This window comes from Betta splendens, chromosome 3 (genome assembly GCF_900634795.4).
Source record: "Betta splendens chromosome 3, fBetSpl5.4, whole genome shotgun sequence".
Taxonomy (NCBI): domain Eukaryota; kingdom Metazoa; phylum Chordata; class Actinopteri; order Anabantiformes; family Osphronemidae; genus Betta; species Betta splendens.
The window spans coordinates 19,781,280-19,805,446 of NC_040883.2; the positions used below are offsets into that span (position 1 = coordinate 19,781,280).

Consider the following 24,167-nt stretch of genomic DNA (forward strand, 5'->3'; position numbering starts at 1 on the left):
GGGATCAATGCCCACATTCTCCATGTGCCTTTGTTTCTTCTCACTAATGGTTGTCTTTTGAAGTGGTCTTCATGTCAAATAGCCTACTGTCCAAACTATCCAAGCCAGGTTTGCCTATATTGAACCCTCGTTGTGGAAATTAATGTCTGCATTTTCACCCATACGCTGCGGCTTTGGTGCAGCGCCTGGCGGGCTCGTGTATGATACTTTACAGAATGAAAACACTTCACTTGGTGCTCTGGTGGGCTTTGTTTGCTCCTTAAATTGAACAAAGCCCTGTACCACTAAAATGCTTCTTTCCTTTCTCTCCAAAGATGCTCACATTGGCTACGTTATTACACCTGCCTAGTTTAGCTATGTAACAATACCATGACCTAATGCTCTGCTCTGTGGCATGGTTAAATCAGTGGTACATAACACGATAAGGCAGGTTTTGCATCTAGGATCAATGTCGTGTACGTATCGTATACCCAACTAAAATAATTGGCAGTGAAATTGGAAGCGTCGACCAACATGGAAGTCGACCCCTTCCATGCAGAGATTTGTACATCACTCCTTCTACTGACCTGAAAAGTGTTTTGCGACAATGCTTGGAAATCAGGGGAATTAGCTCAAGTGGTAGACCGCTTGCTTTGCATGCGAGAGGCAGTGGGATTGATGCCCACATTCTCCACATGCCTTTATTTCTTCTCACTAATGGTTGTCTTTTGAAGTGGTCTGCATGTCAAATAGCTTATTGACCAAACTATCCATAGCCAGGTTTGCCTATATTGAACCCTCGTTGTGGAAATTAATGTCTGCATTTTCACCCATACGCTGCGGCTTTGGTGCAGCGCCTGGCGGGCTCGTGTATGATACTTTACAGAATGAAAACACTTCACTTGGTGCTCTGGTGGGCTTTGTTTGCTCCTTAAATTGAACAAAGCCCTGTACCACTAAAATGCTTCTTTCCTTTCTCTCCAAAGATGCTCACATTGGCAACGTTATTACACCTACCTAGTTTAGCTATGTAACAATACCATGATCTAATGCTCTGCCATGTGGCATGCTTAAATCAGTGGTACATAACACGATAAGGCAGGTTTTACATCTAGAATCAATGTCGTGTACGTATCGTATACCCAACTACAATAATTGGCAGTGAAATTGGAAGCGCCGACCAACATGGAAGTCGACACCATACATGCAGAGATTTGTACATCGCCCCTCCTATTGACCTAAAAAGTGTTTTGCGACAATGCTTGGAAATCAGGGGAATTAGCTCAAGTGGTAGACCGCTTGCTTTGCATGCGAGAGGCAGTGGGATTGATGCCCACATTCTCCACGTGCCTTTATTTCTTCTCACTAATGGTTGTCTTTTGAAGTGGTCTGCATGTCAAATATCATAATGTCCAAACTATCCAAGCCAGGTTCGCCTATATTGAACCCTCGTTGTGAAAATTAATCTCTGCGTGTTCACCCATCCCCTGCGGCTGCAGTGCAGCGCCTGGCGGGCTCGTGTGTGATACTTTACCGAATGAAAACACTTCACTTGGTGCTCTGGTGGGCTTCATTTGCTCCTTAAATTGAACAAAACCCTGTACCACTAAATGCTTATTTCCTTTTTCTCCAAAGAAGCTCACATTGGCAACGTTATTGCACCTACCTAGTTTAGCTATGTAACTATACCATGATCTAATGCTCTGCCCTGTGGCATGCTTAAATCAGTAAGACGTAACACGATAAGGTAGGTTTTGCATCTAGGATCAATGTCGTGTACGTATCGTATACCCAACTACAAAAATTGGCAGCGAAATTGGAAGCGTCGACTAACATGGAAGTCGACCCCATACATGCAGAGATTTGTACATCACCCCTACTCTTAAACTGTAAAGTGTTCTCCAACGACGCTTGAAAATAAGGGGAATTAGCCCAAGTGGTAGAGCGCTTGCTTTGCATGCGAGAGGCAGTGGGATCGATGCCCACATTCTCCACGTGCCTTTATTTCTTCTCACTAATGGTTGTCTTTTGAAGTGGTCTGCATGTCAAATAGCCTACTGTCCAAACTATCCATAGCAGGTTCGCCTATATTGAACCCTCGTTGTGGAAATTAATCTCTGCGTGTTCACCCATCTCCTGCGGCTGCAGTGCAGCGCCTGGCGGGCTCGTGTATGATACTTTACCGAATGAAAACACTTCACTTGGTGCTCTGGTGGGCTTTGTTTGCTCCTTAAATTGAACAAAGCCCTGTACCACTAAAATGCTTCTTTCCTCTCTCTCCAAAGATGCTCACATTGGCAACGTTATTACACCTACCTAGTTTAGCTATGTAACTATACCATGATCTAATGCTCTGCCCTGTGGCATGCCTAACTCAGTGGTACATAACACGATAAGGCAGGTTTTGCATCTAGGATTAATGTCGTGTACGTATCGTATACACAACTACAAAAATTGGCAGCGAAATTGGAAGCGTCGACCAACATGGAAGTCGACCCCATACATGCAGAGATTTGTACATCACCCCTACTATTGACCTTTAAAGTGTTCTGCAACATTGCTTGAAAATCAGGGGAAGTAGCTCAAGTGGTAGAGAGCTTACTTCGCATGCGCGAGGCGGTGGGATCGATGCCCACAAATTCCATGTGCCTTTATGTCTTCTCACTAATGGTTGTCTTTTGAAGTGGTCTGCATGTCAAATAGCCTACTGTCCAAACTATCCATAGCCAGGTTATGTACCACTTATTTAAGCATGTCACAGGGCAGAGCATTAGATCATGGTATTGTTACATAGCTAAACTAGGTAGGTGTAATAACGTTGCCAATGTGAGCATCTTTGGAGAGAAAGGAAAGAAGCATTTTAGTGGTACAGGGCTTTGTTCAATTTAAGGAGCAAACAAAGCCCACCAAGTGGTAGAGAGCTTACTTCGCATGCGCGAGGCGGTGGGATCGATGCCCACAAATTCCATGTGCCTCTATTTCTTCTCACTAATGGTTGTCTTTTGAAGTGGTCTGCATGTCAAATAGCATAATGTCCAAACTATCCAAGCCAGGTTTGCCTATATTGAACCCTCGTTGTGGAAATTATTCTCTGCGTCTTCACCCATGCCCTGCGGCTGCAGTGCAGCTCCTGGCGGGCTCGTGTATGATCCTTTACCGAATGAAAACGTTTCACTTGGTGCTCTGGTGGGCTTCATTTGCTCCTTAAATTGAACAAAACCCTGTACCACTAAATGCTTCTTTTCTTTCTCTCCAAAGATGCTCACATTGGCAACGTTATTACACCTGTCTAGTTTAGCTATGTAACAATACCATGACCTAATGCTCTGCTCTGTGGCATGGTTAAATCAGTGGTACATAACACGATAAGGCAGGTTTTGCATCTAGAATCAATGTCGTGTACGTATCGTATACCCAACAACAATAATTGGCAGTGAAATTGGAAGCGTCGACCAACATGGAAGTCGACCCCATACATGCAGAGATTTGTACATCACCCCTACTCTTGACCTGTAAAGTGTTCTGCAACGATGCTTGAAAATAAGGGGAATTAGCTCAAGTGGTAGAGCGCTTGCTTCGCATGCGAGAGGCAGTGGGATCAATGCCCACATTCTCCATGTGCCTTTATTTCTTCTCACTAATGGTTGTCTTTTGAAGTGGTCTTCATGTCAAATAGCCTACTGTCCAAACTATCCAAGCCAGGTTTGCCTATATTGAACCCTCGTTGTGGAAATTAATCTCTCCATGTTCACCCATCCGCTGCGGCTGCAGTGCAGCGCCTGGGGAGCTCGTGTATGATACTTTACCGAATGAAAACACTTCACTTGGTGCTCTGGTGGGCTTCATTTGCTCCTTAAATTGAACAAAACCCTGTACCACTAAATGCTTCTTTCCTTTCTCTCCAAAGAAGCTCACATTGGCAACGTTATTACACCTACCTAGTTCAGCTATGTAACAATACCTCTTCAATACCTCTGCTTAGCATGCGCGAGGCAGTGGGATCGATGCCCACATTCTCCATGTGCCTTTATTTCTTCTCACTAATGGTTGTCTTTTGAAGTGGTCTTCATGTCAAATAGCCTACTGTCCAAACTATCCAAGCCAGGTTTGCCTATATTGAACCCTCGTTGTGGAAATTAATCACTGCATGTTCACCCATCTCCTGCGGCTGCAGTGCAACGCCTGGCGGGCTCGTGTATGATACTTTACAGAATGAAAACACTTCACTTGGTGCTCTGGTGGGCTTCATTTGCTCCTTAAATTGAACAAAACCCTGTACCACTAAATGCTTCTTTCCTTTCTCTCCAAAGAAGCTCACATTGGCAATGTTATTACACCAACCTAGTTTAGCTATGGAACTATACCATGATCTAATGCTCTGCCCTGTGGCATGCCTAAATCAGTGGTACATAACACGATAAGGCAGGTTTTGCATCTAGGATCAATGTCGTGTACGTATCGTATACCCAACTACAATAATTGGAAGTGAAATTGGAAGCGTCGACCAACATGGAAGTCGACCCCATACATGCAGAGATTTGTACATCACTCTTCCTATTGACCTGAAAAGTGTTTTGCGACAATGCTTGGAAATCAGGGGAATTACCTCAAGTGGTAGAGCTTTTGCTTCGCATGCGAGAGGCAGTGGGATCGATGCCCACATTCTCCACGTGCCTTTATTTCTTCTCACTAATGGTTGTCTTTTGAAGTGGTCTGCATGTCAAATAGCCTATTGTCCAAACTATCCATAGCCAGGTTTGCCTATATTGAACCCTCGTTGTGGAAAGTAATCTCTGCATGTTCACCCATCCGCTGCGGCTGCAGTGCAGCGCCCAGGGGAGCTCGTGTTTGATACTTTACCGAATGAAAACACTTCACTTGGTGCTCTGGTGGACTTCATTTGCTCCTTAAATTAAACAAAACCCTGTACCACTAAATGCTTCTTTCCTTTTTCTCCAAAGAAGCTCACATTGGCAACGTTATTACACCTACCTAGTTTAGCTATGTAACTATACCATGATCTAATGCACTGCCCTGTGGCATGCCTAAATCAGTAAGACATAACACGATAAGGCAGGTTTTGCATCTAGGAACAATGTCGTGTACGTATCGTATACCCAACTACAATAATTGGCAGCGAAATTGGAAGCGTCGACCAACATGGAAGTCGACCCCATACATGCAGAGATTTGTACATCACCCCTACTCTTGACCTGTAAAGTGTTCTGCAACGATGCTTGAAAATAAGGGGAATTAGCTCAAGTGGTAGAGCGCTTGCTTCGCATGCGAGAGGCAGTGGGATCAATGCCCACATTCTCCATGTGCCTTTGTTTCTTCTCACTAATGGTTGTCTTTGGAAGTGGTCTTCATGTCAAATAGCCTACTGTCCAAACTATCCAAGCCAGGTTTGCCTATATTGAACCCTCGTTGTGGAAATTAATGTCTGCATTTTCACCCATACGCTGCGGCTTTGGTGCAGCGCCTGGCGGGCTCGTGTATGATACTTTACAGAATGAAAACACTTCACTTGGTGCTCTGGTGGGCTTTGTTTGCTCCTTAAATTGAACAAAGCCCTGTACCACTAAAATGCTTCTTTCCTTTCTCTCCAAAGATGCTCACATTGGCTACGTTATTACACCTGCCTAGTTTAGCTATGTAACAATACCATGACCTAATGCTCTGCTCTGTGGCATGGTTAAATCAGTGGTACATAACACGATAAGGCAGGTTTTGCATCTAGGATCAATGTCGTGTACGTATCGTATACCCAACTAAAATAATTGGCAGTGAAATTGGAAGCGTCGACCAACATGGAAGTCGACCCCTTCCATGCAGAGATTTGTACATCACTCCTTCTACTGACCTGAAAAGTGTTTTGCGACAATGCTTGGAAATCAGGGGAATTAGCTCAAGTGGTAGACCGCTTGCTTTGCATGCGAGAGGCAGTGGGATTGATGCCCACATTCTCCACGTGCCTTTATTTCTTCTCACTAATAGTTGTCTTTTGAAGTGGTCTGCATGTCAAATAGCTTATTGACCAAACTATCCATAGCCAGGTTTGCCTATATTGAACCCTCGTTGTGGAAATTAATGTCTGCATTTTCACCCATACGCTGCGGCTTTGGTGCAGCGCCTGGCGGGCTCGTGTATGATACTTTACAGAATGAAAACACTTCACTTGGTGCTCTGGTGGGCTTTGTTTGCTCCTTAAATTGAACAAAGCCCTGTACCACTAAAATGCTTCTTTCCTTTCTCTCCAAAGATGCTCACATTGGCAACGTTATTACACCTACCTAGTTTAGCTATGTAACAATACCATGATCTAATGCTCTGCCATGTGGCATGCTTAAATCAGTGGTACATAACACGATAAGGCGGGTTTTACATCTAGAATCAATGTCGTGTACGTATCGTATACCCAACTACAATAATTGGCAGTGAAATTGGAAGCGCCGACCAACATGGAAGTCGACACCATACATGCAGAGATTTGTACATCGCCCCTCCTATTGACCTAAAAAGTGGTTTGCGACAATGCTTGGCAATCAGGGGAATTAGCTCAAGTGGTAGAGTGCTTGCTTCGCATGCGAGAGGCAGTGGGATCGTTGCCCACATTCTCCACGTGCCTTTATGTCTCCACACTAATGGTTGTCTTTTGAAGTGGTCTGCATGTCAAATAGCCTATTGTCCAAACTATCCATAGCCAGGTTTGCCTATATTGAACCCTCGTTGTGGAAAGTAATCTCTGCATGTTCACCCATCCGCTGCGGCTGCAGTGCAGCGCCCAGGGGAGCTCGTGTTTGATACTTTACCGAATGAAAACACTTCACTTGGTGCTCTGGTGGACTTCATTTGCTCCTTAAATTAAACAAAACCCTGTACCACTAAATGCTTCTTTCCTTTTTCTCCAAAGAAGCTCACATTGGCAACGTTATTACACCTACCTAGTTTAGCTATGTAACTATACCATGATCTAATGCACTGCCCTGTGGCATGCCTAAATCAGTAAGACATAACACGATAAGGCAGGTTTTGCATCTAGGAACAATGTCGTGTACGTATCGTATACCCAACTACAATAATTGGCAGCGAAATTGGAAGCGTCGACCAACATGGAAGTCGACCCCTTCCATGCAGAGATTTGTACATCACTCCTTCTACTGACCTGAAAAGTGTTTTGCGACAATGCTTGGAAATCAGGGGAATTAGCTCAAGTGGTAGACCGCTTGCTTTGCATGCGAGAGGCAGTGGGATTGATGCCCACATTCTCCACGTGCCTTTATTTCTTCTCACTAATAGTTGTCTTTTGAAGTGGTCTGCATGTCAAATAGCTTATTGACCAAACTATCCATAGCCAGGTTTGCCTATATTGAACCCTCGTTGTGGAAATTAATGTCTGCATTTTCACCCATACGCTGCGGCTTTGGTGCAGCGCCTGGCGGGCTCGTGTATGATACTTTACAGAATGAAAACACTTCACTTGGTGCTCTGGTGGGCTTTGTTTGCTCCTTAAATTGAACAAAGCCCTGTACCACTAAAATGCTTCTTTCCTTTCTCTCCAAAGATGCTCACATTGGCAACGTTATTACACCTACCTAGTTTAGCTATGTAACAATACCATGATCTAATGCTCTGCCATGTGGCATGCTTAAATCAGTGGTACATAACACGATAAGGCAGGTTTTACATCTAGAATCAATGTCGTGTACGTATCGTATACCCAACTACAATAATTGGCAGTGAAATTGGAAGCGCCGACCAACATGGAAGTCGACACCATACATGCAGAGATTTGTACATCGCCCCTCCTATTGACCTAAAAAGTGGTTTGCGACAATGCTTGGCAATCAGGGGAATTAGCTCAAGTGGTAGAGTGCTTGCTTCGCATGCGAGAGGCAGTGGGATCGTTGCCCACATTCTCCACGTGCCTTTATGTCTCCACACTAATGGTTGTCTTTTGAAGTGGTCTGCATGTCAAATATCATAATGTCCAAACTATCCAAGCCAGGTTCGCCTTTATTGAACCCTCGTTGTGAAAATTAATCTCTGCGTGTTCACCCATCCCCTGCGGCTGCAGTGCAGCGCCTGGCGGGCTCGTGTGTGATACTTTACCGAATGAAAACACTTCACTTGGTGCTCTGGTGGGCTTCATTTGCTCCTTAAATTGAACAAAACCCTGTACCACTAAATGCTTATTTCCTTTTTCTCCAAAGAAGCTCACATTGGCAACGTTATTGCACCTACCTAGTTTAGCTATGTAACTATACCATGATCTAATGCTCTGCCCTGTGGCATGCTTAAATCAGTAAGACGTAACACGATAAGGTAGGTTTTGCATCTAGGATCAATGTCGTGTACGTATCGTATACCCAACTACAAAAATTGGCAGCGAAATTGGAAGCGTCGACTAACATGGAAGTCGACCCCATACATGCAGAGATTTGTACATCACCCCTACTCTTAAACTGTAAAGTGTTCTCCAACGACGCTTGAAAATAAGGGGAATTAGCCCAAGTGGTAGAGCGCTTGCTTTGCATGCGAGAGGCAGTGGGATCGATGCCCACATTCTCCACGTGCCTTTATTTCTTCTCACTAATGGTTGTCTTTTGAAGTGGTCTGCATGTCAAATAGCCTACTGTCCAAACTATCCATAGCAGGTTCGCCTATATTGAACCCTCGTTGTGGAAATTAATCTCTGCGTGTTCACCCATCTCCTGCGGCTGCAGTGCAGCGCCTGGCGGGCTCGTGTATGATACTTTACCGAATGAAAACACTTCACTTGGTGCTCTGGTGGGCTTTGTTTGCTCCTTAAATTGAACAAAGCCCTGTACCACTAAAATGCTTCTTTCCTCTCTCTCCAAAGATGCTCACATTGGCAACGTTATTACACCTACCTAGTTTAGCTATGTAACTATACCATGATCTAATGCTCTGCCCTGTGGCATGCCTAACTCAGTGGTACATAACACGATAAGGCAGGTTTTGCATCTAGGATTAATGTCGTGTACGTATCGTATACACAACTACAAAAATTGGCAGCGAAATTGGAAGCGTCGACCAACATGGAAGTCGACCCCATACATGCAGAGATTTGTACATCACCCCTCCTATTGACCTGAAAAGTGTTTTGCGACAATGTTTGGTAATCAGGGGAATTAGCTCAAGTGGTAGAGCGCTTGCTTAGCATGCGAGAGGCAGTGGGATCGATGCACACATTCTCCATGTGCCTTTATTTCTTCTCACTAATGGTTGTCTTTTGAAGTGGTCTGCATGTCAAATATCATAATGTCCAAACTATCCAAGCCACCTTTGCCTATATTGAACCCTCGTTGTGGAAATTAATCTCTGCGTGTTCACCCATCCCCTGCGGCTGCAGTGCAGCGCCTGGGGAGCTCGTGTATGATACTTTACCGAATGAAAACACTTCACTTGGTGCTCTGGTGGGCTTCATTTGCTCCTTAAATTGAACAAAGCCCTGTACCACTAAAATGCTTCTTTCCTTTCTCTCCAAAGATGCTCACATTGGCAACGGTATTACACCTACCTAGTTTAGCTATGTAACAATACCATGATCTAATGCTCTGCCCTGTGGCATGCTTAAATCAGTGGTACATAACACGATAAGGCAGGTTTTACATCTAGAATCAATGTCGTGTACGTATCGTATACCCAACTACAATAATTGGCAGTGAAATTGGAGGCGCCGACCAACATGGAAGTCGACCCCATACATGCAGAGATTTGTACATCACCCCTCCTATTGACCTGAAAAGTGTTTTGCGACAATGCTTGGAAATCAGGGGAATTAGCTCAAGTGGTAGAGCACTTGCTTAGCATGCGTGAGGCAGTGGAAACGATGCCCACATTCTCCATGTGCCTTTATTTCTTCTCACTAATGGTTGTCTTTTGAAGTGGTCTGCATGTCAAATATCATAATGTCCAAACTATCCAAGCCACCTTTGCCTATATTGAACCCTCGTTGTGGAAATTAATCTCTGCGTGTTCACCCATCCCCTGCGGCTGCAGTGCAGCGCCTGGGGAGCTCGTGTATGATACTTTACCGAATGAAAACACTTCACTTGGTGCTCTGGTGGGCTTTGCTTGCTCCTTAAATTGAACAAAGCCCTGTACCACTAAAATGCTTCTTTCCTTTCTCTCCAAAGATGCTCACATTGGCAACGTTATTACACCTACCTAGTTTAGCTATGTAACAATACCATGATCTAATGCTCTGCCCTGTGGCATGCTTAAATCAGTGGTACATAACACGATAAGGCAGGTTTTACATCTAGAATCAATGTCGTGTACGTATCGTATACCCAACTACAATAATTGGCAGTGAAATTGGAGGCGCCGACCAACATGGAAGTCGACCCCATACATGCAGAGATTTGTACATCACCCCTCCTATTGACCTGAAAAGTGTTTTGCGACAATGCTTGGAAATCAGGGGAATTAGCTCAAGTGGTAGAGCACTTGCTTAGCATGCGTGAGGCAGTGGAAACGATGCCCACATTCTCCATGTGCCTTTATTTCTTCTCAATAATAGTTGTCTTTTGAAGTGGTCTGCATGTCAAATATCATAATGTCCAAACTATCCAAGCCAGGTTTGCCTATATTGAACCCTCGTTGTGGAAATTATTCTCTGCGTGTTCACCCGTCCCCTGCGGCTGCAGTGCAGCGCCTGGGGAGCTCGTGTATGATACTTTACCGAATGAAAACACTTCACTTGCTGCTCTGGTGGGCTTCATTTGCTCCTTAAATTGAACAAAGCCCTGTACCACTAAATGCTTCTTTCCTTTCTCTCCAAAGAAGCTCACATTGGCAACGTTATTACACCTACCTAGTTTAGCTATGTAACAATACCATGATGTAATGCTCTGCCCTGTGGCATGCTTAAATCAGTGGTACATAACACGAAAAGGCAGGTTTTACATCTAGAATCAATGTCGTGTACGTATCGTATACCCAACTACAATAATTGGCAGTGAAATTGGAAGCGCCGACCAATATGGAAGTCGACCCCATACATGCAGAGATTTGTACATCACCCCTCCTATTCACCTGAAAAGTGTTTTGCAACGATACTTGAAAATCAGGGGAATTAGCTCAAGTGGTAGACCGCTTGCTTGGCATGCGAGAGGCAGTGGGATCGATGCCCACATTCTCCATGTGCCTTTATTTCTTCTCACAAATGGTTGTCTTTTGAAGTGGTCTGCATGTCAAATAGCCTACTGTCCAAACTATCCATAGCCAGGTTTGCCTACATCTATATTGAACCCTCGTTGTGGAAATTAATCTCTGCATGTTCACCCATCCCCTGCGGCTGCAGTGCAGCGCCTGGGGAGCTCATGTATGATACTTTACCGAATGGAAACACTTCACTTGGTGCTCTGGTGGGCTTCATTTGCTCCTTAAATTGAACAAAACCCTGTACCACTAAATGCTTCTTTCCTTTCTCTCCAAAGAAGCTCACATTGGCAACGTTATTACACCTACCTAGTTCAGCTATGTAACAATACCTCTTCAATACCTCTGCTTAGCATGCGCGAGGCAGTGGGATCGATGCCCACATTCTCCATGTGCCTTTATTTCTTCTCACTAATGGTTGTCTTTTGAAGTGGTCTGCATGTCAAATATCATAATGTCCAAACTATCCAAGCCAGGTTTGCCTATATTGAACCCTCGTTGTGGAAATTATTCTCTGCGTGTTTACCCTTCCCTTGCGGCTGCAGTGCAGTGCCTGGCGGGCTCGTGTATGATACTTTACCGAATGAAAACACTTCACTTGGTGCTCTGGTGGGCTTCATTTGCTCCTTAAATTGAACAAAACCCTGTACCACTAAATGCTTCTTTCCCTTCTCTCCAAAGATGCTCACATTGGCAACGTTATTACACCTACCTAGTTTAGCTATGTAACAATACCATGATCTAATGCTCTGCCCTGTGGCATGCTTAAATCAGTGGTACATAACACGATAAGGCAGGTTTTACATCTAGAATCAATGTCGTGTACGTATCGTATACCCAACTACAATAATTGGCAGTGAAATTGGAAGCGCCGACCAACATGGAAGTCGACCCCATACATGCAGAGATTTGTACATCACCCCTCCTATTGACCTGAAAAGTGTTTTGCGACAATGCTTGGAAATCAGGGGAATTAGCTCAAGTGGTAGAGCACTTAGCATGCGCGAGGCAGTGGAATCGATGCCCACATTCTCCATGTGCCTTTATTTCTTCTCACTAATGGTTGTCTTTTGAAGTGGTCTGCATGTCAAATATCATAATGTCTAAACTATCCAAGCCAGGTTTGCCTATATTGAACCCTCGTTGTGGGAATTAATCTCTGCGTGTTCACCCGTCCCCTGCAGCTGCAGTGCAGCGCCTGGCGGGCTCGTGTATGATACTGGCATGTGTCGTGGTTGAAGAGAATAGAAATACACGACAGAAATTGGTGTCACTCCAAGCAGGCACGTCATAGCCGGGTCTGAAGCCGACAGGTGCCCGACTGCACCCAGCCCGAGACGACTCGTCACTGGTGGCCACAGGTGAGATGCGCTTAAAGCTCTTACATGACGATTCTCTGTGTTGGGAGCAGTGTGGGCAAATGTTGGTTACATTAGAAGATTCTAAATTCTGATTCGGCTATTTCTAGAAAACAATCTGTGTGGGAATAAGCAGAGAGAGGCAGTGGAGAATTTGCTTGTATAATTTGCTGTATATAAATATAACTAACCAACTGCTTTATTTGTGTGTTGTACTTTGCTTTTATTGTGGGGAAATAGAAAATAACATGGCCTATTGACCTCTAGACGTTGACTTAAATGTTGACTTAAGGCAGACGCGGATTGGACACTCTAATATTAAGGGCTTTGAAGTCTGTATTTGTATAGTATATATAAAGGCTGTGTAAGTACCATAACTGATGCCGATGGCTTCGGCCCAACAACGCTGAAGTGGCAAAATATATGCAAATTTTTTCACTGGACTGGACACTCTCTATTTACTCTTTCATAGGGTAGGAGCTATATTGTGCCATTTCAAAAGCGTACACCAAATTTACAGGGGGGGGGTGCGTAACAAGCATTAGGTTACGGTGTGGCCTCAGTGCATTAGGACATAGAGTGTGACCTTGTGCTACACATTCAATCAAATTTTGGTTTTAGGCACTGTAGGTTTATGTGCGTATGAGGAGACCTACATTAAGCTTGGGACTGATCAATCCAAGTGTAGATTTTCTCATGAGTTGTGAGGCCTGAGAGACATAGGGAAATCAGTAAAAGCGCTTTCTGTGATATGCATATGAAGTGTGCTGGCAATAATGTATGAAGTTTAATCAAGTGTGTATTTGTGTATATACGTATGTGAAGTTAAACGGCGTAATAGTTGCTTGTTGCTGATTTAAATTTGAGTAGGCTGGGTTGACAGCGGCTCCTCTACTCCTCCGGTGCAGAAGGAGTGTGTGTGTGTAAGAGAGAGGAAAAGAGAGCAGGAGGGCGGGGGAGTGAGTGTGTGTGTGTGTGTGGACTAGAGAGAGATCCCCGCTCCTCTTACGTGTGTGTCTTCAGATAGTTTTTAATTTTTGTTGTTGTTTAATACTTTAACATTTTTGATTGTCCTATATGGTGTTCACTTTTCTTTGTAATTTAATAATCCTTTTGACGTAATCTGAGTATTTTAGTGCATTTTTGGTGACGACGTGTCCGCACTGTGGTTGGGAGTGGTCAAGCTGGTCACGGAGTGTGAAGACCGCGGCTGCTTTGTTTATTAAAATAATAAAAAAGGGGGGAGTTGAGGCGCGGTCTCTGAATTGGGTGTGGAGGCGTCAGCTGTGTGCCTCTTCTGTTGTTCACGCTCCCGAGAGAGTGTGTGTGTGCGTGTGTTTTACTGCTCAGAGCATTAAGCTCAAGGGTGTGTGTGTGTGTCGTACTAGTCCTAGCAGTAGGCTCGGGTGTGGGTGTGTGTGTGAGTGTGCATTGGAGAGACATAGACACATAGTTGGCAGACTGCAGTAAAGCCTTAGTTTTGTTCCTATTATTACTATTATTGTAACGGACAGCAGATAAACTTCAAAACGTTTACTACGTCGTTTGAAGAGGAAGGAATTTTACTGTAACGCTAACGCGTCTAAATTGGCTCAGAACCGTCAGAAGTGTGCTTCTCTAAGAGCAGACTGGAAGTACAAAGACTTTCGAGCCTCCACCTGTCTGAGGCTCCGTCTCACCCCTCCCCTGAGGGTTCACCAACTTTTCAGATCAGATGTATGTATGTATAGACTATTAGTGCCTAGTTAGTATTAGGTGAGAATAAATGTTAGTAATATACTAGGTGAGAATAGAACCACAAGAAGGGGTTTATGCGATATACATGCTAGTGTACTAGTAGTGGTCTGCAGCGTGTTGGCTATACTGTCTGTCAGTGTGTATTGGTGGGATTTAGCTTCTATTTTTTTTCATTTTCAGTTTCCATTTTTGTCTGGTTCTACGTTAACTAGGTTATTTGGGCAAAGTTAATAAACATTCCTCCATTTATATCAAAGGTCTTTCTGCTCACGCGTCTGTAGCACCTGCATTCTCATGAGCAAGACCAACATTTGTGAACTAATGTGGGTTAGGCACAGCCTGTAACATCACTATCACGTTAAATCAAGTGTTTCAATTATGCTGATTTTGTGTAAACCTAGTAATATAAACAAAGCACATGATCAGCTCCAATAGGACGCTTATAATTTTTCTTCAGCAGTTGCTCTGAAGTGGGCGTTTCTGCAGTGGTTTGGTTTTTCTTTGCATCAGACTTACTCTTTAATTCAGAACAAATCAAAACTCATCAGCTCAACAGTCACTAGGAATGATTATCGGGCCAGTTGCTTAAAACAGAGGTAAAACCAAGATACCCAGAAAGGAAGAGCGTCTAATTACAATTTAACTGGTTAATATTTATGTTGCTTTTCACTAACTATGGGTTGTAAAGAAAGGGAACTTACTTCAGTTATGAACACTGATTGAGATTAGTTCAGTTACAAGTATAATTAGGTGTAATTAGGGGTTGAAATCATATCTTCAGTAAAGATACATACTTAATAATGAGATCTGTGGATGGGAACATGTCTCCAGTCGAGGTGTTGATGAAGGAAATTCAGAAATGCTCACACAAATGGAGCAAGCGGACACATGAATCCACGTCGCCCTGGCCTTCAGAGGGGACATTTGATCTGAGGCAGTGTGCAGAGATGCAGGGTTTTATAAAAACCTATAAGATAAAAGACAAATCTGTAAAGCGAGGCCTTAAATGGGAAAGAGAAAATGCAGTGTTGCAATTGTTTATCAACTGTGCAAAAACGATGAGCAAAAAGACGACTCAATGTGGTGATAATCAATTTAATCAGATCTCTATAATTAAGTCTCTTTCAGATGCGTCCCAGATGGATGCAGAAGAAACAAACCCATTACGGACAAAGAAGCCAGTTCACCCTGTAGCTTATCTAGAAGGGACAGACAGGGCAGTGAAAAGGGATGAGTTGTTAGAACTGCCCGACATTTATTTAAAAACAGAGAAAATCTCAATTGGAAATTCCTGCAGTGAAAGTAATCTGCGTGACAGAGCAGTTAGATCACTGTGGGCTGGGTCAAATGAGGAATCAGTGTGTGTGGGTGACGAACGGGTAAATGAGGTTTCTGATGGACTTCCTCTGCTGGTCAAAGAGGCAAAGCGTCAAAATCTGCCCTGGCAGAATGATCTGACTGGCACTGTGGGACTTTGCAACTTGTCACTGGAACAAATAACTGACCATGTGGTTCATGCTGTTGAGCTGCGTCAGAAGCAGGCAAAGGAGGCCGTGAAAGAAGCAACCCGCCAGCGGCAGCGAAAAGAGGGGGAGAAAAGAGAGACGAGGATGGTCTCTGCTCAACCAGCCAGCGTGCCTCAGACCCCACCTACACCACCAGGCATGGCCACACCTCAGGTGATGTACATTCTACCAGGAGGGTGGACAAGAAGACCTCCTATGAGGAGAAGAGGGTTCCCTGCAGACAAAGGCAGAGGAACAGGGGGCAGCCACAGAGGAGGCGTGAGATGCTACTGCTGTGGGAAGACTGGTCACGTAAGAAGCCATTGCTTTGATTGGCTACGAGGCTCACGAGGAGTGCCCAGACCAAAGGGGTCCGCTGATCAATGTGGAGGCCCCTCAGCTGGTTACTAGAGGGGACCAGACACCTGCAGGATTCATGAACTTTGTTGATGGGCTTCATCAAAAGCCAAAAAACCAGAGGCCTCTGAATCCGTGACTTCACCTTGCTGCACACTTTAGTACTTTGAGACTCAGACAAATATCTAAAATTGGGAAACAAAATAAACAAGTCGGGCTGGTCAAAATAGCTCAGTCCTTAAACCTGCCAAAAGAGTCAAAACTTAAAAATATGCCGATTTTACTAGGCAAGGGAAAGACAAAGGTATAGAGAATATTTCAAGATAAAGTTCCCAATTCAATCACTCTGCTGACAAATGCTCCACCTGATGCTCAGTGGTTGACGGTGTTAAAAACAATGTGAATGTGAAGTATGTGGATCAAGAGACTGTGTGCACCAGACTTTGAGACATGCCTCATTCCATCTCTCCAACTAACACTAACTGTAGACAGTTGTCTCATTATATTGGTAAAGACTCATTCTCATTATTGAGGTAAGGAAGTTTCACTAGACAAGCCTCAATACTGTAGGAAGTGCCTACCACATACCATAAAGTGATTGAAGTATCTGAGGAGGTCAATCAGCTAAAAAGGGAATTTGAGGAGAGTGCAAAGGTTTCCCTCATACAGTAAACAGCAGTTTGATCCCTACAATATGTAAGCTAGTATAACGCATCATGCTCTCATGTGTTACAGAAAACATCAAACTTTAAGGTGACTAAAACCAGGTGTGCCTTTCACTGCTACTGTGCCAGTTCTCCAATAGACAGAAAAACCAAACCATTCAGAACCTGCAAGGTGTAACTGTTGCAACAATGCTTAGTCTTCTATAGTACTGTATTGTAATGCTACGGATTGTGGTGCTGCAAGCAGCTACAATTCACTACACTACATTTAGGATTTGCACAGTCCGTCTACTGTTTAAGCGAGGCTGCAGTTTTAATGATCACCTTGACATGTTTTGATGAGGTTCTTATCATCTTCATCATTAATATATTCCAACAGAGCAGAAGACACATTTAGCAAATGTGTAAACCAGGTCTCAGTTCATTTTTTCTTTCCATTCTTTTGCTAAACAGTTAACATAGATGTCATCAGTCTGCAGGCCTTAAAGGAGTCATATCATACTTTTCATTCTAAAAAATATTAGACTTTAATGTCTCAGTAAGGTCTCTGTAAATTTTCATCCCATAAAACCCTTTAGATCGTCCACACTGCCCCTGTCAATATGTGGTTCTCACTCCCCATCAGCAAACGCTGTGTTTTCTGGGCGTGTCGCAAGCGAAGCTGCTCGCCACACCTCTGTGCGGAAGGGCATACCTTTTTTGTTGTTGTTGTTTTTTTTTTTTAATTGGCTCCATGGATACGAGCCACCACACGGTTACGATACAATAGGTGGCAGTAGTGCGACATTGAGAATGCAATCCACCGCAATCCTCCACAGAAGAAGACGACCCACTACAGGACTGCACAACATTAACCAGCTGATTCGTAGCGTTGTAGAACCATACGTCTACGATCCCGAATCTGACCCTGAAGCTGAAGAGGAGGCTGTTGAAGTCGCCACATTTCGGCTGATGCAAGATGTGTCTCATTGGTAATGTCGCATTTACTTTAATTTAATTGATTTATGTAATTTGCAAAGCGACTAGCGGTTGCTAATGCGTATGCTAAATGGCGTATGCAGCTTGAATATTCACAACACGACTTACCTGGAAAACTCTCGTTAATAGATAACACTACTTTAGCTTACATTATTTAAATAAATAAGTTTGAGAGCATAGCTGAAATAATATAAATACATTTTACATTTACACATTTCACTGTTTTTGTCTTACTTGTGCTGCTGCTCTGACAATTTTATTTAAAAAATGTGCATTAATATTTAGAGCAATCACTGCATGACCTTCCTGGAAACAAAAAGCATTGGTTCAAATTATATATTGACCTAACGTATTTTTACTGCTTTTAATTATGTTTTTTGTCATTCTTGATAAATCTGACAGTAATATGTCCCTGTATCTGAAGTTGTTACAGGTATGTAGTCTACAGAGGCTAGTGAGCTGGTGCTGAGGATTTCTGGGGTGAAGAATCTGAGTTGCCATCTCTTCATGCTTGGGTTGTAGATGAAGGCAGTTTCCTGATGGATAAAACACTAAAACACTTATAGTATGATTGATGTAAACCACCTGTGGAATAACTCCTTTACCATTTGAGTAAAAATGTGTTTTTTGTGAGTGCAACACTTGTTAAGAATTTTTTTATTTTATTTATATATAATTTATATGCTTTTTATTTATGGCCGCTTCAACTTTATAGCTTACCATATTAGAAAGAGAAAAACATGTAATTTCAATACTATGATTTCCTACATAAAAGTGTTTTACCTTCAGAAACAGAGTTTAGTGAAATACATAATAGTTAAAGCCAACTTTATTGTAAACCAAAAAAAATACACCACTACTCCAAAGCTAGAACAAACTGTTACCTTCACACTCCAATGTGCAATGTATAGGTTACTGAGTTAATTAAGAGGTCTGGGGGTTTGAGGTCAGAAGCTTTTGCAGGGCCCTGCAGACGAAATGCATGAAAGTAGGGTAAACAGGGAGATGTGGTGATCCTTGTTCTCATCACTATTTGGAAGACTGAGCAGAAGCAGTCCTCTACCAGATGGAAGCTGTGGCTGTCCTCACCATCACCTCATCAAAACAAAAGGTACTGCAATCAGAATTGTAGATTAGTGAAATGTTCATTATTATGTAGGTCAAAACCTTCTCTATTGTAAGAACACACAATACCAGACAAAAAATTAAACCAAACAAGAGGACAGGCCTGTCTGTGCTAAAACAACAGATAAACAGTTGTTACAATTCAAATATAAAATCTAAACAGTATATACCAATTAAAATCTTCTATTACCTATCTTACTGTTGGTACATAGAAACTTACATACCTTTACTCCTGAGCTGGGCAGCAGATGTCTGTGTACCAACAGTCTGCAGTGATTTCTCTGTTTCACTGCCTCCTTGCATGTGGGCAACTGGGATTTGCCCTCCTACAGTATAGAAAAGACTGTTACATTTACTGTAAATTGTATTGGTCCTACAAATATAATGGCTATGGTACAAGCTATAGGTAACTGACCAGATAAGCAGCAGGTATTGTAGAGATGTGACCAATTAGCAACTAAGCTTGAAACACAACACAGTAATCATTCCAACTAATCATGTTAGAATTTGATACAACAATGACATAACCCCAAATCATAAGTTGATTTGGGCTGTGACACGGGACGGGGTAATAACAAACATAACCGCGTTCATCTGCAAGTTCTTTTTGTAGCGATCAACCAGCTGTAGCTCTAAAGTGCAAAGGCCTAAAGGCATGCTAACGGCTAACGCAACACACAAACAGGAGCGGCAGCACGTCAACAGGACAAAAGCTCGATCCACCGTTTCCTCCGGTTTCCGCCGATAGAAGGCCCATCGCTATTAGCTGTTCCCCACACAGGTGTGTGATTGCGCCAACTCAGAGTAGCACAAAGGGACAAAGGCTCAGTTGTCTCACTGTAGCCGTTAGCAACGCTAGCGATTAGCTTGTCTCACATGTGGGTTACTGCATTTTAAACAGACCCAACTAACATATTTAGATATCACAAGTATCAAGCACAAACTTACTACAGCGAGCTGTAAGAATGGACTATTCTGTTTCTGTTGTGTTTTATCCCAAGTTGGTGAACTTAATCCATGGGGGAAAGGTTGTGGTCGAGTTGGCACAAAAATTTGATTTGGTATATACTGTAAATAGCTTGCGCTACAGAGGAGTATGATCTCACAGCGGGACTCATTGTGGAGTGATAGGAAAAGTGACAGGAGCAGGGTATGTGAGGGAGGAAAAGAGTTAAGGGAAGTCAAGGAGTGAATGAAAAGGAAAGTGTAAATGTGATAATGACAATAGAAACAAAATGGTGTTTAATGCATAAACCAAGTTTCTATGTGAAACAGATGATTAATATACGCTGGAAAGCTGTGTTGTTCCATTGCAGGAAAGAAGAGGACAAAGAAGATCAAACTCCGGATCACTGATGGGCCCTGAGTGACACTGCTGACTCATTTAGCAGAACAAGGTCACAGGCTAGCCTTTCTAAATTAGAGTTCTCATAGAGCAAGAGTCACTCTCTTAGCTCACGTGCACGACAAAAACCCTGAGCTCATGACATGACTGACTGATACTGTATATGCTCTACGGACTGAGTATGACACATGTCGATGATGTTTCTTGTTGTTGATTATATATAATGAGGGTTTAACAATTTTCATTCTGCATCTCAGTGTGTTGTTGTACACAGGAAGCTCACATTAACAACTTCAACCCTTCTCTCTACACAGAGTTGCAGTGGAGAAACTGTGTCAGCATAAACATCTCGCTTAAACTAATTTTCTTTCCTAACCAACTTCTCTGCTACTCTTAACCTCCCTCCACAGGTTACTTCAGTATCAGAGGAGGGTGTGTCTTATGACCTGCTACGACTGTGGGTTTTTATATTCTCTGATCTTTTGATTTCTACAGCGACGACCTGGAACAAAAAGCAAACTATATGTTCTATTCAGCCTAACCCTAACCCTAGCTCTGTAGGATGGTTTATGCTGCACTATAGTGCAGATCTTTCTGCCTCTCAGCTATCAGCTCTCAGGTCACAGCTGGAGCACCAGTCTGAGGGGGACAGAGGATGGTGCAGCAGAAGTGTGCTGGAGCCCTGAACGGTCCAGAAATGAGGGACTCTATGTTCAACGTGAAGGCAAGCTGGGCCAACTGGGTTGCTAGCAGAAAGGCAGGGCATCAGATGAGGCTCCAAGGACAACACAGAGGGTGCAGTGCCACAGCTTCCAGTACAACCGTGACGGACGAAGGAGGAGTCGATGGAGCCAAAGGAGCTGATGGAGAGTCCAATTATTCCAATTCCAGCTACACTAACAATCCTCACCCACCTAATATTGTGGGGCTGCACTGACCAATACGGCTACTGGGTGTGGGCGGAGCGCCGCCCTTAGCTGCATCGTTGATATACACTGATGTTTGAATTTGCCCGTGCATGAGCTGAATTGCAGATGCTGGACGAAGTGAGAGCACAGACCTTCATGATTAACTGTGGTCGGTGTGGAGTCTGTGAAGAATCTGTTGTGATAAAGAGGACACTGATGTAGAATGAAAACTGTGAGGTTTGTTACTGAATGTACTTGTTTACAGGCAGCGTGGGAGGATCACCCGTTGGAGCTGAAAGAAGAGCTTAGGTGTTCTATTCACCACAGATTTTGTGAATCTTTAACTTTGCTTTTTCATCTTAATGTTGAAGTTCATGTCTATTTAATATAATGCAGTATGATGAGTCAAAGAGGAGCTTTCTTGGCCACTCGCTTTCAAGATTGATGGGCATTAAAATGCCCATGAGGAGGGGATTTGTAGTATATTTAGGTATCATATCATATATTATATAGGTAGTGAACAATATGTTCTGGTCAGGTTAAGATGCAGTGACTGTTCCTCAACCCTTGCAGTTTGGCAGGGTCGTTGTCTGGGAAGCATCTGGGATAGACTCCAGGAAACAGACATTTACATTTACTTTTAGCAGTAAAATTGATCATTGCTTATGAGAGAAATACAGAGAGTAGATGGGTTCATGTGTCCTCAGTGACTGGGGTGAAAGCGTTTGCGTAAACTGGGTTTGCAGAATCGGTGTTCGCAGAATCTGTTGTTGTTAACAATGTTTATCCAAGCTGTTCCTAAGGAAATATTCAAAATGTCACGCCGACCTGGGAAAGGAGCTAGGAGGTTGATGGTGGGCCAGATGGATCCAGGAGCTGGACAGACAACACGGCCCAGTGCCAGGACTTTCCAAGTAGCCTTATTTGGACATGTGGAAAGATTTTAGGTGGTGGTTAAAAGCAGGCCTTTACAGGCTGGGGTTTTCAGAGCGCCTCGCAGAGGGTCCGCTGGTAGCACACAGCGGACCTTTTCCGACCTCGGTTCTCTCTGCAGAGGAACAAGCAGGTGAATTCGGTCTCTGCCTCTCTTGTTATTACTCTTTTGTAATCATTATATGATTGTTTTAATTTGTCATGTATAATAAATTTGTATGCTATTGATTTAAACTTCAAAGTTGAGTTCTTGTGAAATCTCTGTCGTGGTTGAAGAGAATAGAAATACACGACACATGCTTAAATCAGTGGTACATAACACGATAAGGCAGGTTTTACATCTAGAATCAATGTCGTGTACGTATCGTATACCCAACTACAATAAGTGGCAGTGAAATTGGAAGCGCCGACCAACATGGAAGTCGACCCCATACATGCAGAGATTTGTACATCACCCCTCCTATTGACCTGAAAAGTGTTTTGCGACAATGCTTGGAAATCAGGGGTATTAGCTCAAGTGGTAGAACACTTGCTTAGCATGCGCGAGGCAGTGGGATCGATGCCCACATTCTCCATGTGCCTTTATTTCTTCTCACTAATGGTTGTCTTTTGAAGTGGTCTGCATGTCAAATATCATAATGTCCAAACTATCCAAGCCAGGTTTGCCTATATTGAACCCTCGTTGTCGAAATTAATCTCTGCGTGTTCACCCATCCCTTGCGGCTGCAGTGCAGCGGCTGCAGTGCAGCGCCTGGCGGGCTCGTGTACGATACTTTACCGAATGAAAACACTTCACTTGGTGCTCTGGTGGGCTTCATTTGCTCCTTAAATTAAACAAAACACTGTACCACTAAATGCTTCTTTCCTTTTTCTCCAAAGAAGCTCACATTGGCAACGTTATTACACCTACCTAGTTTAGCTATGTAACTATACCATGATCTAATGCACTGCCCTGTGGCATGCCTAAATCAGTAAGACATAACACGATAAGGCAGGTTTTGCATCTAGGAACAATGTCGTGTACGTATCGTATACCCAACTACAATAATTGGCAGCGAAATTGGAAGCGTCGACAAACATGGAAGTCGACCCCATACATGCAGAGATTTGTACATCACCCCTCCTATTGACCTGAAAAGTGTTTTGCGACAATGCTTGGAAATCAGGGGAATTAGCTCAAGTGGTAGAGCACTTGCTTAGCATGCGCGAGGCAGTGGGGTCGGTGCCCACATTCTCCATGTGCCTTTATTTCTTCTCACTAATGGTTGTCTTTTGAACTGGTCTGCATGTCAAATATCATAATGTCCAAACTATCCATAGCCAGGTTTGCCTACATGTATATTGAACCCTCTTTGTGGAAATTAATCTCTGCATGTTCACCCATCCCCTGCGGCTGCAGTGCAGCGCCTGGGGAGCTCGTGTATGATACTTTACCGAATGAAAACACTTCACTTGGTGCTCTGGTGGGCTTCATTTGCTCCTTAAATTGAACAAAGCCCTGTACCACTAAATGCTTCTTTCCTTTCTCTATAAAGAAGCTCACATTGGCAACGTTATTACACCTACCTAGTTTAGCTATGTAACAATACCATGATCTAATGCTCTGCCCTGTGGTATGCTTAAATCAGTGGTACCTAACACGATAAGGCAGGTTTTGCATCTAGGATTAATGTCGTGTACGTATCGTATACCCAACTACAATAATTGGCAGCGAAATTGGAAGCGTCGACCAACATGGAAGTCGACCCCATACATGCAGAGATTTGTACATCACCCCTACTCTTAAACTGTAAAGTGTTCTGCAACGATGCTTGAAAATCAGGGGAATTAGCCCAAGTGGTAGACCGCTTGCTTCGCATGCGAGAGGCAGTGGGATCGATGCCCACATTCTCCACGTGCCTTTATTTCTTCTCACTAATGGTTGTCTTTTGAAGTGGTCTGCATGTCAAATAGCCTACTCTCCAAACTATCCATAGCCAGGTTTGCCTACATGCATATTGAACCCTCGTTGTGGAAATTAATCACTGGATGTTCACCCATCTCCTGCGGCTGCAGTGCAGCGCCTGGGGAGCTCGTGTATGATACTT

At 43.5% G+C, this 24,167-nt stretch overlaps 1 protein-coding gene across 1 annotated transcript; it reads left to right on the forward strand.

Moving 5' to 3' along the window:
- The first annotated feature begins 12,381 nt into the window (after window positions 1-12,381).
- On the forward strand, window positions 12,382-22,321 carry LOC129603909 (uncharacterized). Its single transcript, XM_055507503.1, has 2 exons — window positions 12,382-17,762; window positions 18,194-22,321. The coding sequence occupies exon 1, from the start codon at window positions 15,065-15,067 to the stop codon at window positions 16,178-16,180; it is 1,116 nt and encodes a 371-aa protein (XP_055363478.1). The 5' UTR covers window positions 12,382-15,064; the 3' UTR covers window positions 16,181-17,762; window positions 18,194-22,321.
- The last annotated feature ends 1,846 nt before the right edge of the window (window positions 22,322-24,167 follow it).

Excerpts from the sequence above, each read along its gene's own strand:
- LOC129603909 (XM_055507503.1), top strand. The coding sequence starts at position 15,065 with ATGAGATCTGTGGATGGGAACATGTCTCCAGTCGAGGTGTTGATGAAG.